At 39.0% G+C, this 18,725-nt stretch overlaps 1 protein-coding gene across 4 annotated transcripts in view; it reads left to right on the top strand.

Annotated features, from left to right (window-relative positions):
• The window catches only part of GNAS (GNAS complex locus), a 276,928-nt gene extending 259,831 nt beyond the window's left edge, over positions 1–17,097 (top strand). For 3 of the 4 annotated variants that reach the window (XM_075901130.2, XM_075901131.2, XM_075901132.2), the window contains 6 exons: positions 4,373–4,446; positions 8,394–8,452; positions 10,638–10,758; positions 11,268–11,398; positions 12,293–12,360; positions 13,318–16,334. In XM_075901130.2, coding sequence (XP_075757245.1) covers positions 4,373–4,446; positions 8,394–8,452; positions 10,638–10,758; positions 11,268–11,398; positions 12,293–12,360; positions 13,318–13,464 — 600 coding nt within the window. In that variant the 3' untranslated portion in view covers positions 13,465–16,334. Of the gene's footprint in view, positions 1–4,372; positions 4,447–8,393; positions 8,453–10,637; positions 10,759–11,267; positions 11,399–12,292; positions 12,361–13,317 lie in introns of all 4 variants that reach the window. The other variant, XM_075901129.2, reaches the window with a different exon arrangement.
• Positions 17,098–18,725: the final 1,628 nt, after the last annotated feature.

Genomic DNA, 18,725 nt, shown 5'->3' with positions numbered 1-18,725 from the left:
TTATTTTTAACACAAAGTAGGTGAGGTGATATCTTTTATCAGACCAGTTATATTTATGAAAAAGATAAGATCTGAAGAAGAGGTCTGTGTAGAGCTCAAAAACGTGTCTCTAACAGAAATTGGTCCAATAAAAGATACTACCTCACCCACCTTATCTCCATAATATCCTCAGATCAGCGTACCTACAATAACATTTTATTTTTGTCAGTAGAGGGAGTCTATCTTCTGTTTAAGTTTGTAAATAATTTGAGTTTTTGTTTGAGGATTAAATCACCAAACCCAAGAAACAATGCATATGCACTTGATTTTGCTCATGAGTAGCCCTATAAAGCCTGAGCATGAGTTTCTGCAGGAAAAAATAGCCCAAAATGCCATGTCTACACTACACTTCTGTTGTTAAATTTTTGTAAATACACCCTCCCCCTACAAACGACAAATTTTTTAACAATGAAAAGCGCCGGTTTGAATAGAACTCCCAGTGACAAAACTACCTCCCCTCATTGGAGGTGGTTTTATTTTGTTGCAAGATGAGCTCTCTTTAGACAATAAAGAGTGGCTACATTGCATACCTTACAATGGTGTGGCTGCAGTGACACAACCACACTATTGAAAGGTGATCTGTTTAAACCTATTCTTAGTTTTCCTGAAACTATCTAAAGCAATGGTGATAAGGTAAGAAAAATTTGCTTCTGAGATTACTTGAGGAGTGAATTTTCTTATTTATCCTTCTAAAATCTTAGTTTCTTTAAAATATTTTCTTTCTTTTTAATTGGGATCAATTGTCTGTATTAAAAAATAAACATGGATTACCTGAAAAGTTTTTTTTTTAATTACAGAGAGATTAGCCTGAAAATATTAAATAATAAAATTTAATGTTTCAATTCTATATTGGAAGCCAGTGATGGGGGAAGCTTTGTGTGTAATTATTAATTATGTGCTTGCTTGTTACCATTGACTTTAGTGGAGCTCCATATGGGTGCAGGAGAAGGTCGACTGCTTCTCTTCAGATATTTTGAAGATGGTCACTTTATGTTTTTTAAACTTGCACTGATTCTGGAAGCCTGACAGCTTCAAGTTTTTTCATATTTAATTTTATAATAATTGAAAAATTGTAAATGATCATTCCTAATAAGTGGATCCAATTATAATATTTCAACATATTAAAAAAACTAGGAAGTTTGCAACAATTTTACTGTTAGTGTCTGTAAAGTGCAGCTGTTTTGTTTAATGATTTAACATTGTTGTATAACCTTGATTTTGTATAGCTTTAATACTCTTTAAGCTTGAACAGTGACTATCTTGTGATTGTTGTAATATAATATTTGTGCAATAAGGGAGTGGCTTTTAATGCACTCATCAATTCTTAATATTCTACTCCATTCCTGTGGTCTTATCTGGGTGGTCCAAAAGCAAGAATCAATTTGTAACAGTGCTCAGTACAGTCCCAGTAATACCAAATTTAATAACCATGGTAGTTTAAGTCCTGGATTTTAAAAACTTTCAGTCAAAATGATGTTTCCTGATAGAACATGAACTTTCAAGTTTTAATGTATTTGAAGCCTATCTATATTTATTTGCCTCTATGTTAATTACACTTTAGGCTGTCTACATGCATTCCATCCATACAAAACACCCATAGTAGCTTTTGCTTATTATATAGGCCAATACCACAACCTTCTGACTTCATGACTACTTCACTTGTTGGCAGCTCTGGTTACGGTTGCCAGTCCCGTATTTGCTCTCTTTGTCCGGTAAAAAAAAATCAGAGAATATCGGACATGTGTAATGTCCAGTATTCTCTGATTTTTCTGGCTGCGCACCGGACGGAAGCCTGGCGTGGGCGGGGGGGAGCGGCTGGAAGGCGGCGGGGCCATGGTCAGCACTAGGAGCCTATGATTGTGCAGAAGCCTGGCAGGCGCAGACTTCCAGCCACTCCCCCCGCCCCCGCCATACTTCTGCGCAATCACAGGCTCCCAGCGTCGATGGCGGCCCTGCCTTCCAGCCTGGGAGTCCCCAGCTAGGAGGCAGAGCTGCGATCGCCGCTCTGGGCGCTTCAGAAGCCTAGCTGGGGTAGTGGGAGTGGCTGGGAGTCCCAGCCACTCCTCTTGCCCCTGCAAGGCTTCTGTAGTGCCCAGAGAGATTCCATCTGGGGAGTCACAGCTGGGAGGCAGGACCGCGATCACTGCTCTGGGCGCTTCAGAAGCCTAGCCGGGGCAGGGGGAATGGCTTGGGACTAGGCTTCTGAAGCACCCAGAGCGGAGATCACGGCCCTGCCTCCTAGCTGGGGACTCCCAGGCTGGGAGGCAGGGCCGCCATCGACACTGGGAGCCTGTGATTGCGCAGAAGTCTGGCGGGAGGCGGGGGGAGTGGCTGGAAGTCTGCCCCTGCCAGGCTTTTGCACAATCACAGGCTCCCAGCGCCGATCGTGGGAGGTAGGGCTGCAGTGATTGCCCCACATTTCCCCCCCCTTCCCTTTTTTTGGGAGACCATCTGGCAATCCTAGCCCTGGTATCTGATTGATTGTTTTGTGTGTCTACCAAAAATCCCTAATATGATGCAATTTTAAAAAATCTTTTTCACATAACAATCCATAATTTGAGTTCCTGATTCTTGCCAATAATAATGTGAGCCCTATGGCTATTTTTTTTTACTAGCCAAGAAGGAGAGAAGTCTCCCATAAAATGCCACTTCATTAAGGTCCTGCCACCCGCGTCTCCCTGGTCTGCTGGGGGTGGAGGGTGCAGCTAGTGCCCCCTCTCTCCGCCCCAGCAGACCAGGCTTTTCTTGCCTACGCCTGGGGTAGAGCAGCTGGGGCGCTGCCGGGTTGGTCCCGCAGCGCCGCTCCTTGGCGCTACTGTACCAACCCGGCAGCACCCCAGCTGCTCTGCCCCAGGCGTCCTGATTCAGCCGCTGCTGGTCAGTTTCAGCAGTGGCTGAATCAGGACGCCTGGGGCAGAGCAGCTGGGGTGCTGCTGGGTTGTTCCAGTAGCGCCGAGGAGCTGCGCTACTGGAGCAACCCAGCAGCACCCCAGTTGCTCTTCCCCGGGCTTCCTGGAATCAGCCACTGATCAGTTTCAGCAGCAGCTGACTTGGGGACGCCTGGGTGTCTTAAGTTGAATCCGTATGTAAGTCAGAACTGGCGTCCAGATTCAGCCGCTGTTGAAACTGATCAGTTTCAGGAGCGGCTGATGCCAGTTCCAACTTACATACAGATTCAACTTAAGAACAAACCTACAGTCCCTATCTTGTATGTAACCCGGGGACTGCCTGTAGTTTGTTTAGGGCTTTGTAACAGGCCTGTAGCATGGGCAAGTTTCAGGATCCCCATATCCCTTGCTCCATTTAAAAAAAAAAAAAGCATTTGTAGAAAGTGAGTACTATGATGCTGGGGTGTCTAGGACTTCCTACCAAGATTCACTGGGATAGAAAGCAGAAAATAAGAAGCATTTTCTCTGATAACAGGAGAGACAGTGGATAGAGACAGGAGCTGCAAGTATCTCCCAATGACTGAAAGAGCCCTACTTTATCTCCTTTAACCCTCAAGTTTCTGGGGAGAATTGGGAACCCCATGAGGAAGAAGCCTTTTATGTTTAGCAGTGAGCTTTAATGCTAGACTTTACTTTTTGTTTATAATCACCACACTCCTGAGGGAAATCTGGGTTCTCTGAAGAAAGAATCCTAAAGGAAGAGCCTTGTTTGATTTAAAAAGAAGCCCAGTGGGAGAGAAGCATAACCTTGGGAAATGTCAACCAGTTACATTCCTAAATGTATAAAGCCATAATAATTTTGGTTACTTGGTATATTGTTGCTTTTTTTCCTGATCAAAAATGTAACATTTGGGATGGCAATTGCTGCATGGCCTCTGTAACTCCTAACTATGCTTATTTTGCACTGCTGGTGACACAGCTATCCACTAGTCCCTGATGTACATGTCTGATTTTGTCGTCTTATACTCAGAAGCTTATAGTCTGATTTGTAAAGATGTTACTGAGCATTCATGATTTCTCTGTAAATCACTGGAAATTGTGGCTTATCACCTGAACATCAGACTTTTACTGGATTCTTACAAGATTTTTCGTTCTGAAGGCCACATCCTCAGAGATGCTCAGCACCTGCATTCGCCCTTTTACAAATGTTCATTGCTACTCAGGATTTGGCAGTCAGGCCCTGATTGTGCAAATGCTTGTTAAACATATGAACAGATCTTTAGGAGTGGGGCCTTTGATTCCCATCTTCACTCAAACCCACATACACTCACTTTCTCTATAGCACTGAGGACATGAGCTGCGCTTAGCAAATTATTATAGTTTCTTTTCATATTTGGAGGTTTGAAGAATAATCAAATCAATAATTTTTTTCTCTTGTTCTTTAGGACCTGCTGAGATGCAGAGTTTTGACATCAGGAATTTTTGAAACCAAGTTTCAGGTGGACAAAGTAAACTTTCAGTAAGTATCCTCCATAATTTAGTATTCTGAAAAATGACATCTGGCAAAAGTGATCAGGAAAAGAGGGAGGGAATTCTTTTACAGGCCTGTTCATATGCCAGAGACAGAATTCGTATTGCTGAATTTAAAACTTAACGGAAAGCAAGTATTTTCAGATACTTCTAGCTTTACATGAGAATGGGCAGACCTCTTTCTGCTTTTCATTTAATGCCAAACAACTGGTGATTTTTTTAATAAGTTAATTTTTTATTAATCTTTTTTATAACTACTTCTTCTTTACTCTGTCTTTCTGTAAACCTGAAAATAACTTTCCTGATGATTGCTTTTTTTTCCTAGAGGGCAAAAAACATCTTTTCTTCTGTTTCAATGGAGCTGACAATAAAATGGATACTGTTTTTGTTAGCAACAAATTTGTATATAGTACTTTTTACTACCAAAATACATGTTTTGTGCATATGCATTATCTTCTCTGATTCTACAAAGCTAGGAGAGGAAGCAGAAAATGTTCTTTTGTGGTATCATGAAAATAATAGGGCCATTTCTAGTTATTTTTAATTGCTCAGCACTAGAGTTAAGAGAAGATATGTGTGCATACGTTTAAAAGAAGATGTACATAAAAACCACTTCAGTGGACAAATTCAGCCCCCTGGGGAGGGTCTGCCGTGTCTGTTGTTCTTGGGAAACTGCATACACGTTGGCCCACAGAGATCAGTTTTTGAAAGTAGGCATGTAGGCCCCAGTCTGCATAGGTGAGCCCCTGTATCTCAATGGAAGCTTATTGCCTTTCTGGCACTTGGTATAAGCTATATACAATGTATATACATTGCCTATAAATTTCTTACTTTCGTGGTTGGGATCTAAAATTATACTTTGGGATCCTGTATTTCCTTGGAAATGAAGGGTATGTCTGCACTGCAATAAAACGCCTGTGGCTTGTCTGTCAGTTGCCTCAGATTCATGGGGTTTAAGCTGCAGGGCTATAAAATTGCTGCATAGATGTTTGGACTTGGGATGAAGCTGGGGGTCTGGGTCTCTAATCCTAATGGGGTTTCTGAGCCTGTGCTCCAGCCCAAACCTGAACATCTACTTTTAGCTACAAGGCTCAAGCCCCCAATCCCATGTCAGTTGACCCAGGCTCTGAGACTCACTGCCAGAGGTCTTTTTGTGCTGCATAGATATACCCACAGATAATACTATCTGAGAAGCTTCCTAGATTTCTTTTCATTAATCTCCTCATTTTATGACCTCATTTGTAACTGGAGCTCTGGAGTTTGTCTGTACTCTGCCTGTCTTTTTAACTTTGTTTTGGTTTCCTATGGTTTCCTCTTTCCTTGTTGCCTTTTATATTGTCTCTTGGAGAGTGTCTGCCTGCCAGTCAGTTTTATCTAAATACAAAAGAACAGAGAGAGAGTTTTTCTTTGAATTGCTCCTGTGCCTCTCCTTCTTCTAGGTCTGTCATGTTTCAAGTACAGGTTGAACCTCTCTAGTCCAGCACTCTCTGGTCCAGCAACATCTGTGGTCTAGCATGATTTTAGTTAACCGGATGTCTGCTTATCATGGGTGTGGCCTAGGGAAACATGCGGTTCCTTTCCTAATCGAGTAGTCAGTAGATTTTCTTTTATTGACTACTCGATTTGTCGATAAGGATAGGCAGTTACAGTGCTCAGTCTGGCTTGTGCCAGGCCCTAGCATAACCTCCCCTGCTGCTGCTCTGCATTCTAAAGGACAGGGAAACCAGCGCGCGCAAAGTCGCTGGGGAAGTCCCCGGTCCCCAGATCTCTCATTCCTCAGCATGATCTCCCTTTTCCCTGCTGCCACTCTGCATTATAAAGTACAGGGAACCCTTTATAACGTGTTCATGTTGACTGCTGGGAGACCCACAGGACCAGGGAATGCCTCAACGACTTCATGCACCTACCAGCGGGGGAGGGAGATGTGACTAGTCGATAGTGCTAACCGATAAGCTTCTGGTAGTTGTGGCCATGGTCCCATAAAGCTTGTTTACAGCCACAAATCCTGGCTTTCTCTGTTCTGTGCTGTTACTGAGCTCTGATGTACCCCCTCAATGTTTTCTAAGACCTCAGTAAACAGTAGAAGTACCGGTAATGCTGCTAGATAATATTGACCACCTGTGGTTGGGCAAATTCTCTGGTTTGGTACCAGTCAGATCCGGAGAGTGTGGGACTAGATAGGTTCAATCAGAATTACATAAGAACGGCCGTACTGGGTCAGACCAAAGGTCCATCTAGCCCAGTATCCTGTCTACCGACAGTGGCCAGCACCAGGTGCCCCAGAGAGGGTGGACCGAAGACAATGATCAAGCAATTTGTCTCCTGCCATCCCTCTCCAGCCTCTGACAGACAGAGGCCAAGGACACCATTTTATCCCCTGGCTAATAGCCTTTTATGGATCTAACCTCCATGAAATGATCTAGCTTCTCTTTAAACTCTATTATAGTCCTAGCCTTCACAGCCTCCTCAGGCAAGGAGTTCCACAAGTTGACTACACACTGTGTGAAGAAGAACTTTCTTTTATTAGTTTTAAACCTGCTCCCCATTAATTTCATTTGGTGTCCTCTAGTTCTTCTATTATGGGAACTATTAAATAACTTTTCTTTATTGGCCCTTTCCACACGACTCATGATTTTATATACCTCTATCATATCCCCCCTCAGTCTCCTCTTTTCTAAACTGAAAAGTCCCAGTCGCTTTAACCTCTCCTCATATGGGACCCGTTCCAAACCCCTAATCATTTTAGTTGCCCTTTTCTGAACCCTTTCCAAGGCCAAAATATCTTTTTTGAGGTGAGGAGCCCACATCTGTACACAGTATTGAAGATGTGGGCGTACCATAGTTTTATACAGGGGCAGTAAGATATTCTGGGTCCTATTTTCTATCCCTTTCCTAATAATTCCTAGCATCCTATTTGCCTTTTTGACTGCCGCTGCACACTGCGTGGAAGTTTTCAGAGAACTGACCACGATAACTCCAAGATCTCTTTCCTGATTTGTCGTAGCCAAATTAGCCCCCATCATACTGTACGTATAGTTGGGGTTATTTCTCCCGATGTGCATTACTTTACACTTATCCACATTACATTTCATTTGCCATTTTGTTGCCCAATCACTCAGTTTGGTGAGATCTTCTTGGAGTCCCTCACAGTCTGCTTCTGTCTTGACTATTCTAAACAGTTTTGTATCATTTGCAAACTTTACTACCTCACTGCTCCAGATCATTTATTAATAAGTTGAAAAGGATTGGTCCCAGGACTAACCCTTGGGGTACACCACTAGTTACCCATCTCCAATCTGAAAATTTACCATTTATTCCTACCCTTTGTTTCCTGTCTTTTAACCAGTTCTCAATCCAAGAAAGGACCTTCCCTCTTATCCCATGGCCATGTAATTTACACAAGAGCTTTTGGTGAGGGACCTTGTCAAAGGCTTTCTGAAAATCCAAGTATACTATATCTACTGGATCCCCTTTGTCCGCATGTTTGTTAACCCCTTCAATTTTGTTAAAATTATAGAAGTTTTAAATCAGTGTGCTGACAAAGTTCTCCAAAATCTGTGTGTATCAAAGTAACAATAGGTGCTTGATTTCCTCCCTTTCCCAGTTTATAAGGAGCTGATGTTAAACAGTTGCATGGGCCTGACCAGAAAATACTGACTCTTAAATATTATTCTGGTGGTGTTTCATGTAGACAAGCCCTAAAGTACTACATTACATTTTGTGAGTGAAAGCTTCTTTGCATTGGCAAATAGGCTGATACTCCTACCTGCAGATTCTGGTAGTCCTTTGTCTGGTTAAGTTCTGAAAAATTAATCTTGGGGTTGTTTACATGCTGTATTCACATACGGCATTTACACTTATTTTAAATACTATATGTCAGACTGAGGTGAGCACAGTGTTTTTGTACACTGACTAAAATGAATTTTTCCTCTTTAGCATGTTTGATGTTGGAGGACAGCGAGATGAACGCCGAAAATGGATCCAATGTTTCAATGGTACGATTTGGAATTGATTTTTGTTTTACAAAATTTAGAATATTAAAGGTCATTGCAATATATAAATAATGGTATGTGAGATTTAACACCTGTTCTCTTTAGTTGTCTGGCGCCTCTTTGACTGAAATTTGTATCATCTTATAATCTATTATAAGTATTTTCAATGTCTTCAGTGAAAATTTGGGCGGGAAGGAAAGCAAGCTGGGTAAATTAAAATAGCACGACATTTGGACAAACTGTCTTTTAATATGTTTTCCTTTTTGTGATTTGCCCTGACATTACAGTTCATTTCCAAACTCTGTCTGTTCTGTCTTAACAAGAGAAGGGCTACATGTTTTGTGTAGAGGTATAGCATAAATATGGAAAAGAAAATTAGAATGCCACGTTATTATGTGCAATAGAACTTGTGTTACTTACTCTGTAGGTACCACTCTTCCTAGTTAGTAGAGAACCATTCCCATGGTATGACTAAGGGACACCTTAGAGTTCCTGCTTACACTAAAAAGGAAGGTCCATGGCTGCTGAAAAAAGTATCTAGGTTACTTTCACTTTCGAAAGCTCTGCTTTCAAAAGTGAGATCAGAAGAAAATATGCAATTTCTGTGGAATTTGCATATCCTCTTTCGAATCTTCCCTGTAGTCCAGACAAGCCCTTAGAATGCTAACAGGAAAATTGCTGTAGTCTTGAGCACTTATCTCAAGAGCTGGACTGTTAACACTTTTTTGTGTCCTGGCCAAAATTCATTTTGAATAATCTAGTCTTTCATAAACTCCCTTGCAATTTAAATTGTCCGTCGTCCTCTTTATGTTCTGAACCCCATGTGTATGGGTTTTGTACAGTTGTTGCTTTCTGTATCAGTTGTGTATGAAGCATTTCTTTTGTCCAAGTAATTTTGTAAAGCTAGATCTGATCAAAACATTTCAGACTTAATTTTTGTAATGGGAAAAATGTAATTTCACAATATACCTCTCCCCCCCCCCTTTTTAGACCCTCCCCCCAAGTTTTTGAGTTCAAGATTGAAGATGCTAGATAGAACATAGTTTACTTTGATTTTATTTGTTTCTATAGTTGCTGCCATAATTTCATCTGAGCAGTGAAATATACATGCTGTGCAATGTTTCCTTTTGCCCTACTTATAAAAGATGCATTCAGTTTTCACCTCTACTCCTTCCTCTTCCTGTTGCCTTACAATCTGCTTCATCTATCCTGTTGTTGATGTCTGAGGCAGATGAGCTTAGAAGTCAGTATGAGGGGTCTGGAGTAGCACAGCCACATAGAATCTGAAATTCTATGATTCTATGAATGTCTCCCAGGAAAGAGTGGTAGAAATGTAGCCGTGTTAGTCTGGTACAACTGAAACAAAAAACAGGACTGTGTAGCACTTTAAAGACTAACAAGATGGTTTAATAGGTGATGAGCTTTCGTGGGCCAGACCCACTTCCTCAGATCAAATAGTGGAAGAAAATTGTCACAACCATATATACCAAAGGATACAATTAAAAAAAATGAACATATGTGCCCTGGAAAGAGGGCAGTGTTCCTTCAAGAGGTATAGTATGTAATGGGAGGAATTAAGACTGTAATAGTGAGTTCACAGTGAATCTTTTGTTTCATCCATCTTTTTTTTTTTCTTTCCTTACCTTTTTTCCAGTCATCTTTCCTCCTGCTTTAACCAAGAAATACCATTTTAAAAATCTATTTTGGGAAGGGGCCATACTGATGTGATTTTAACGGTTGTGCTTTCTATTGCCGTGGAAGCAAAAGTGCAGTTGCTCTAGAGTTCTCCCCAAAGGCATCTTTGTTTTATCTTCTGCCTTGGGGTTCCCTAGAGTTGTGTGTTAGCTTTTTAATTCCCTCTCTTCCTTTCACCTCACGTCATCTTTCTCAATCTTTTCTCCAGTCTCCGATCCTCCTTTTTGCCTCTTTCTATAGCTTCTTCCTATTCTTTCACTCCACTTTACTATCTTGTATCCCCCCTTTCAGTCCTCTTACTTCCCACTTGCCTCTATTATGCTTTCTTCCCTACTGCCTCTCTTCCTTATTTCTTATATTTAGAAAGCAGGAGGAAATAGTTTTAGGCTAGCCCTTCCCCACCTTATGAAGCCTTACCGTTTCATAGAACTCTGGGGTTCTTGAAGATGTTATTGGGATCTTGATGCTAACTATTGGGTGTTTCTTGATTTAGATGTGACTGCTATCATATTTGTGGTGGCCAGCAGTAGCTACAACATGGTTATACGAGAGGACAATCAGACCAATCGGCTTCAAGAAGCACTAAACCTCTTCAAGAGTATCTGGAACAACAGGTCCATGAATTGAATTGAAGTTTGATCATTAATTGCACATGCATTAGTATCACTGTTATTAACTTTATAAATATAACTTTGGTACAAAGTGGCCCATTTCTATATCTGACATGGCCTAGTCAATCATTATCTTTATGCTCCACTGTAAATCTGCTATATGAAATACTAGTACATGGTATTAAAACTTAATGGAAGACAACTACGTAAATTGGGGAAATGGTGTAGAAAAAATAAAATAAGCAGAAAGATAACTGAATCTGTTATAGCACAGAATATGAATATAGCCTCTAAAGTATTTCTTTTCAATCTTGTTTCATTTGTGGATCCCTAAAAAATTTCAAATGGTCATGCAGATCCCTTTGAAAATCTTAGCCATAGTCTGTGGACTCCTACGGGTTGAAACCACTTCTCTGAACTGTAGTTCATTGTTTGCGGCAGGAGTGAGGGGTGTTATTGATGTTTAAACTCAGCCATACATTCTGACACTGTTTGGCTTCCATTTTTTTTAGGTGGCTACGGACCATTTCAGTAATTCTTTTCCTAAATAAACAGGATTTGCTAGCAGAGAAAGTTTTGGCAGGGAAATCTAAAATTGAAGATTACTTTCCAGAATTTGCTCGCTACACTACACCAGATGATGGTAAGAACATTATTCTCCTCTTTGATGATACAGGTTTATTAAAAGTATCACTACCTTGGGCTACAGTATATGTTAATTGTATTTATGGGAAGTTGCAGATAAACTTTAAAGCAAGCACATTTCCAAAGCTGAAAGAATGTTCAGTACCTTTCAGACAAATGTTAATGTTAAATATTTCTTCAATTACTATTAAAACACATTATCTGTTGGACATACACAGAGGAATTTCAGCATGCTATCATTTTACTAGCCACTTTGTTTGTGGACTCCACCGCAGCCTCAATACAGTGGCAGCGTGCAGCTTTGAGATGAAGTATTCCATGGGAAAATCCTTGGTGTTCCTAGCAGAAATGGAGGTTCATTTTGTCCATTATCTCCAGAAGAGAAGGTAGCAAAAAGTCAGAATAACTAAGTGGGGTCAGTAAGAAATGTTTCATTTTTTAAAAAAGACTCTAAGAAAGTTTCCATCTCCTATTAAGTGGTTATTATAAAATGAATGTAACTGTTACAAATTCATTCTCTTTAACAACCCCTTCATCTGCAGCCAGAGTAGTACAATCCAGCCAAGTCAATGGTATTCGGGATCATGTGGTGATGGATGTTACCTGTAAGCGCCTTACTAGTGTAAATATGAGTTCTGTATTTCCTTAAATTGTGACACATTCCAGACATTATGGACGCCATCACGTTTTCTTGTTTTCCTTAAGTCTTATTGTTTTAGATAAAATATTACAGTTCTTGTCTCTTAATATATGTTAAGAACATTTTCTATTGCATTTGAGCAGAAAACAACAATTATTTTGTAAAGTTGATGGTCAGTAGGTAAGTTATTTTCAGATTTATTACTATGAAATGCCCACGTTAACAAGTGCTTATTGTATTATTATTAACTAGCAACACCAGAGCCTGGTGAGGATCCCAGAGTTACAAGGGCCAAGTATTTTATTAGAGATGAGTTTCTTGTAAGTATTTTCTATTTTTTTATATATTTTTTTCTATCGTAAGCTTAACTGTGTTTTAATATTGTAGATCTGTTGGCACACTCTTATAGGGGGCTTATATTTAATCTGTGTGTTATGTAGTATACCCACCTACAGGGTTGAAGGGTGTTGGAGGTTTTTTAGCTACTTTTTTATATATTTAACAAGATATGGTTAAATTATTCAAATGTTGAGAATTGCTGTAATTATCAAATGGGTGAATTCCTTATCTCACTGTTATAAATAGCAAAAGTCACATTGATTTCAGTGGGAGCCAAGATTTCACCCACTATGCCATTGCTAATGGAAATTGTGGATCAAATCAATACATTATCCACTGAATATTAGTATTTCCCAGTATAGTTCCCATTCATCTCATTAGCCAGCTGATTAATTTTAGTAACCATAGTTTTAAGTGTTTGTATAATAAATACCTGAATTGGGCATCATTATTATTACGGATACTGTGCATCCCATAAAAATGTACTTGTGTACACCAGAACCACAAACTACTGAGAAGACTGTGTGTAGTTTGTAAAGAAGGGCTGAAGATTCACACACTGGCAAAATTCAGTAGTTTGGAGGGGGAAGTTCACTATGTGAGTTGTACGGTCAGTGTTCCCCACCCCATCTGCACATACATTTCCCCACTAACATGAAACCATCTCCAAGGGGTAGCACTGTTAGTGAATCTGTGAAGTTACTTTAGCTCTATAGTTACGTTTCAGTTCCAAAGTTCCCAAATACTCAATTTTTCCATGTTCAGTTCTGTTCCCCTCAGGTTAAATCCTGAACACCTGATTGCACTGATTTCAGTAGGGTCCAGATTTCACCATAGAAGTTATATTATATTTTCACCAGCATTCAGTTGATGCTTGAGAGCATAATTTTTTCCAGTCAATTTTATTTTCACATACTTTCTCTGTTTTATTCCTACAGAGAATCAGCACAGCAAATGGAGATGGAAGGCATTACTGCTATCCTCACTTCACCTGTGCAGTGGATACAGAAAACATCCGGAGGGTTTTCAATGACTGTCGGGACATTATTCAACGGATGCACCTTCGCCAATATGAGTTGTTGTGATGGAGAGCACTTTTTTTCTGTGTTTTGGACTCCTTATTCCTTATTAAAAAAAAGAAAAACAAAAAACAAACAAAAAAAAACCCTTGCCCACATAGGGTGGAAGAGAACTGTTGCAGTCTCCCTCTGATTTGCACCCCTCAACTTTTTCTCCTTGTTGGACAATAGCAGCACTTCTAAGCTTGCTTGTGTCCCCCTCAGACAGTTTGAGATGGCACCTAAAATTTAAAAGCCATTTCCATTGGGGGTGGGGGGCGCTGTCCCTAACACTGTCATTAACTAAATAAATTAATTAAAAGTCCTGAATCTGGAGTACCTGAAAGGATTGGGGATAAAAGTTTAAAAGTAAATAAAAAGAAGTGGGGAGAGAAAACCTTAAGTAATTTAGCACTGTTGTGGGCATAATCATATAACCCATGATCTCAACTTTGTATCCATTCACTGCATCAGACAAAAGAAGGTGCCAAGTCACAGACCAAGTTTGAAGACAGACACTTGAGTTTGGTTCTCTGACTGTAATGTGGCTTTGAACGGAAATACTGACAATTCTACAACAGACCTAGACAGTGCAAAAACTAACTGCTACTTTTCAAAAGGGTATTTTTAAATCCAGTCTTGGTGGTCTTAAGATGACCATGGACATTATGAATTGAACTGCGTATGGCCTGTGATTGCAGAAAGAGTTAACCACACACTGTTTTCAGTTTGTCCACTGATGATCCTGTCTGCTATAAAAATCATTATCCGGACTTTAGTCCTCATGGTCTTTCCCTTCTTTTTCTTCTCCCCTTGCCCTCATTTTTTTTTTATTTTACTGCTGGATTATTATTCTTGTACAGACTGTAAAATGTATTATTTTGTACAACTTTATTGAAAAAATAACTTGTAGAAGATCTTTGTGCCTTGATTATGGCTGTACCTGTACAATGAGCTAAGATGTAAGTATGTTTGATTGCGCTGTACAGCTTTGTCAACCCTATCTGCAGCATTAGCTCAAGGTAGGGAAAATTTATCTGTAGTTTAGTTTTTCTGGTTTATAAAAGAAGGAAAAATACTGTTTAGTAAAAAACAAAAAAAAAACAAAAAAAAAGTACAAATTGTGCAAACTTAACCACTTTAAAAGTGAGGTCTTCAACAAGTGACCAGATGTTGCAGCATCATGCTTTTTAATTTTTAGCTTTAATTCATTTAAATCTCTATCCAAATGCAAAACATGGCTTGTTTCTACATAAACCAAATTTTGCTACAAATTATAAATGTTAGTCTTTGGTCATTCATAGTCCTTTTCGCAAAAGTCAAAAACAGAAGAAAAACAAACACATGCCAGTCTGGTGACCATCTGTAGACTGGGACAAATACCCCACCAAACTCCGCTATCCTGCCTGGGCATAATATTACAAGAATGAAAAGGTGTACACTGCCCTTGGATTTGGCCACTGAATTCCAGTTTCAAATGACATTTTTATCTCTCTTTTAATAAAGAGATATCTTAGAACCTTTTTATTTTATATTAACTATATAAGTAGCTTAAAGTGAAGATGTGTGGATTTTTTCTTAAACTTGAATAATTTATGCAAATTATATGCTTAGAACAACATGTGGTACAGTAAAAAGAAAAAGAGCAAAAATCACTGTAGCAATAAGAGAGCATGTAATTTTAGTAACTACTACACTGCTTTATATTTTATACCTAGGTGTTTTATGTCTCTGTGAGTGTGTTACTTTTTCATGTGTCTAAACCTACGTATACAATTTGTACAGAGTCAAAAATTACAGCTGTAATAACACATCTAGAAAAGTGTTAGTATATATTACTCAAATGTCCCTCTCCTCTACTTCCTATCTACTCCCCCAAATCAATCTACTTCTTAATGCAGTGACTTTTTAATAATTACCTCTTTGCCTTTCACACTAGTTTTTTTCCACAAGATGTTAATTTCTTTTTGTGAAGAGGTCCAGTTTAAATTAATGTTAGGGAGTGGTCAGCAATATCTATATGGCTATAGAGGTACCAGATGCCTTTTTAACATTACGAACTGTGACCATTCGGAATTGAGAATTTGTTGTTGTTGCTTTTGTGGCCTCCTTTTAATGAGAAAATTCCCTTCTCCATTTGCACACATCTAGAAAGCAAGGTCTTAGTGTTGGTAATATCTCATTCACCATCTGATTCAAAATTACTAGTGATCTTTTAGGAGACGCTAAATCGTTTTGGAACTCTGGCCACAGTTGCTAATCAGATTTGAAAAACCAGTCTGTCCAGTTCAAAAGTTTGGAAAGCTGCCATCTGGGCCTTGTGAATCCATAGAAGAGCCTAACCTAAAATAGCCCTCACATTTTTAGATTGGAATTAGTACCTGTAGGTTAAAGATTGGGGTTTCAATAGGTGGGACGCAAAAAGAAAATAAAACATGAGCCTTAATTTTTATTACAGGAGCCAAAACCTTTGTTTTTAGTGCCAACCCTTATCTTAAGCCTGGGGGAGTTGGTGGAAGCACCAAATTTATATACAAGGGACAAACATCTAATGGTAAGGAATAACCTCTGAACTGAAAGCACCTCCTTTGACAAAGATTTTTTTATTTTTAAAACTCTTGACAGTGACAAGACTACACAAGCATGTAACAAAGAAGAAATCTATAAGACAATACCATTTTAAGAAATTTTCCTATAAAGCTTTATATGAATGGAACTGTTTAGGAAATGCTTTTTATTGAGAGAGAGAGAGAGGGAGGGAGGGGCAATGTATTGAAAAAGTCAGGTTTCACATGTATGGAGTGTGTATGTGTCTTTAATGTCTCGGTATTGCCTTTGTTACTTTCTTTAGTAGTCCATGCAGTTTGGTGGCCTGATAAATGCAAGTCTTATTTTTAGCAGCTTTTCTTTGTTTTTATTTTTAATACAAAACCATAAAGCTTTAGCACTTGCTATTTAATTAGTAACTGTGTTTTCTTCTATCTCTAATTTAGTAGTCATAATTTGCAGTTATTTTAACCATTCCAATCTACTGTTTTCTTATATTTTCTTACTTTTGTCATTTTTCACTCCCATTCCCTCACTCATTTATTTTAATTTCAAACATAATTGAGGACTTTTCCCTTTTGTCTCATTCATGTTTGGGAATTTCTGACCTTACATCTGAGATTTTACTCAGTCTACTCAGTGTTCTTTGTGATGCTGAAGTGTAAGATACCTGCAAATGTAAACACTACCACTTCTATTAATAAAAACAAATAGAGTGTTTTAGGGGCACATTTGCATCACTGTAGTTAAGGTTGTGTCAGTATTTCCATTATAAACCCATAGGGGGAGTCTATACCTTGGCACCAGATTGCCCCGAGCTAAATCTTGCCATTTAAGGCTTCTGCTCAAGCATGATTTGGAGGGTTGCTTTTTAAACCATTTCCAACACAAACTTTGGTTCTGTTTTAAATTATATAACTGTTTTGTTGGCCAGGGTTTGATTTAAAAAAAATATTGGTTCAGGATATTTTTGGCACTTGTATAACTCAAAAACGGTTTTGATTTAAAACATAACCTTTGGCAAGTCAGTAATCTACCATATGATCTGATCACTTTGGGTATTTTGTAAAAATGATGATAATAAATTGTAGCAGTGTCGTGGTTTCAAAATCAGCTACTGTGCATTTGCAGTAACTTATTTCATTGCAGGATTCTTAACAATGTGGACTTAGTGTGCTTGTTCAGCAGCCAGTGATAGTCATGTCTCCAGAGGTGCTTTCTATGGTTTGTTAAGGGAAATACTCCGTAAACTGTAGAGGATTTACTCTGTAAACCCAGATAGCTCACACAACATAAAAAATGACCTTTTAAAATGGAGGGACACATCCTGGCCTGATAGAAGGTAAACATGGGTCTTTTTTTTTTTTTTTTTTAAACCACTCACTTCATCGGGCCAAGGTTTTACCCAGTATGTGTGAATGGAGACTTAACTTGAGGAACTGGACCTAATTCCTATTGTCTCATACTGCACAGTGTTGGTACAGGCAGCAGAATAATTTTTAACCAATAAATCTATGCATAGGTTTATTATCTATTTATAGGCTTTTCTGTGGTGCTCCTCACTGTAGAATCTGTGCACCTTATAACCATAAACATTCCTGTGGAGTGGGAAGTTTGCATCAAATCCCCATTTTGCAAATGGGAAAATTAGGTACAGAGAAATTCAGTGATTTACCTAAACCACACAAGAAGTTGGTTGCAAATTTGGGGCTAAAACCCAGGTCATCTGAGTCCCAGTCCAGTGCCTTAACAATGAAAATCATTGGTTACTGGTGCTATATAAATGCTGAGGGTAGATAATTACAAGCTATCAAATAATACAACTTACGTTGAAAGAGAAAACTCTCTCTATGCCTTTGCATACAGTCATGTGTTTTCCATGTTGGCAGTCATAGCACTGAATCCTTTTTCCTATGACATCAACAACAAAACTCCTGTTAACTTTAAAAAGGCAGGATCAGGCACATCTAGGGTACATCTATACTGCATGCTTATTTTGGAATAAGCTATTTTGGAAGATATATTTGGAAATAGCTTATTTCAAAATAGAGCATCCACACTACAAGGAAGCCTCAAAATTAGTCTCAGGCAGGTTCCCCTAATGTGGATGGGCTCTCTCGATGTAGAGCCCCAGGAAGCACTGGAGATAAATTACTTAAAATGGCTCTGATGAGATATTTTGAAATAGCAGCAGTGAAGTGTCCACACTGCAGCTATTTCAGAAGAGGAGTTATTCCTCGTGGAATGAGGTTTACGGAAGTCAGAATAAGTTGCCTGTTATTTCAATATTATTTCAAAATAATGGAATTGCTGTGTAGACACTAGCATTGTTATTTCAGAATAACACTAGTTATTAATAACACTAGTTATTCTGAAATAACAGTGCAGTATAGACGCACCCTTAGAGAAGCACCAGTGGTAGCGGAGGGTAGTCAGCAATTTACAAAAACAGATCCTTGTTCCTTTATGATGTATACGGTGTTTATACCACCATGAAAAATATTTTTTGGCAAAATCTTCATTCACAAAGGAGTCTCTCTTCTTCAGCAGACTGTGTCTGAAAGTTCAGCATAGGGGGAAGAACCTTTTTCTGCTTTAACAAGCTTAGAAAAGTGTTTGAAAATAAAATAAGCTACAAAGGGGATTTCTGAACCTTGGCTGGTAAAACCTCTGACATCAAAAAAGACCTCATTTGGAGATTGGCAAGGTGGGAGTTCCATCAAAACAGATAGAATACGTTT

This window comes from Pelodiscus sinensis, chromosome 17, assembly GCF_052426305.1.
Source record: "Pelodiscus sinensis isolate ZL-2025 chromosome 17, ASM5242630v1, whole genome shotgun sequence".
In the NCBI taxonomy this organism is placed as follows: Eukaryota; Metazoa; Chordata; order Testudines; family Trionychidae; genus Pelodiscus; species Pelodiscus sinensis.
The sequence above is the reverse complement of the archived record's forward strand: the minus strand, read 5'-3'. Positions and strand labels throughout refer to the sequence as shown.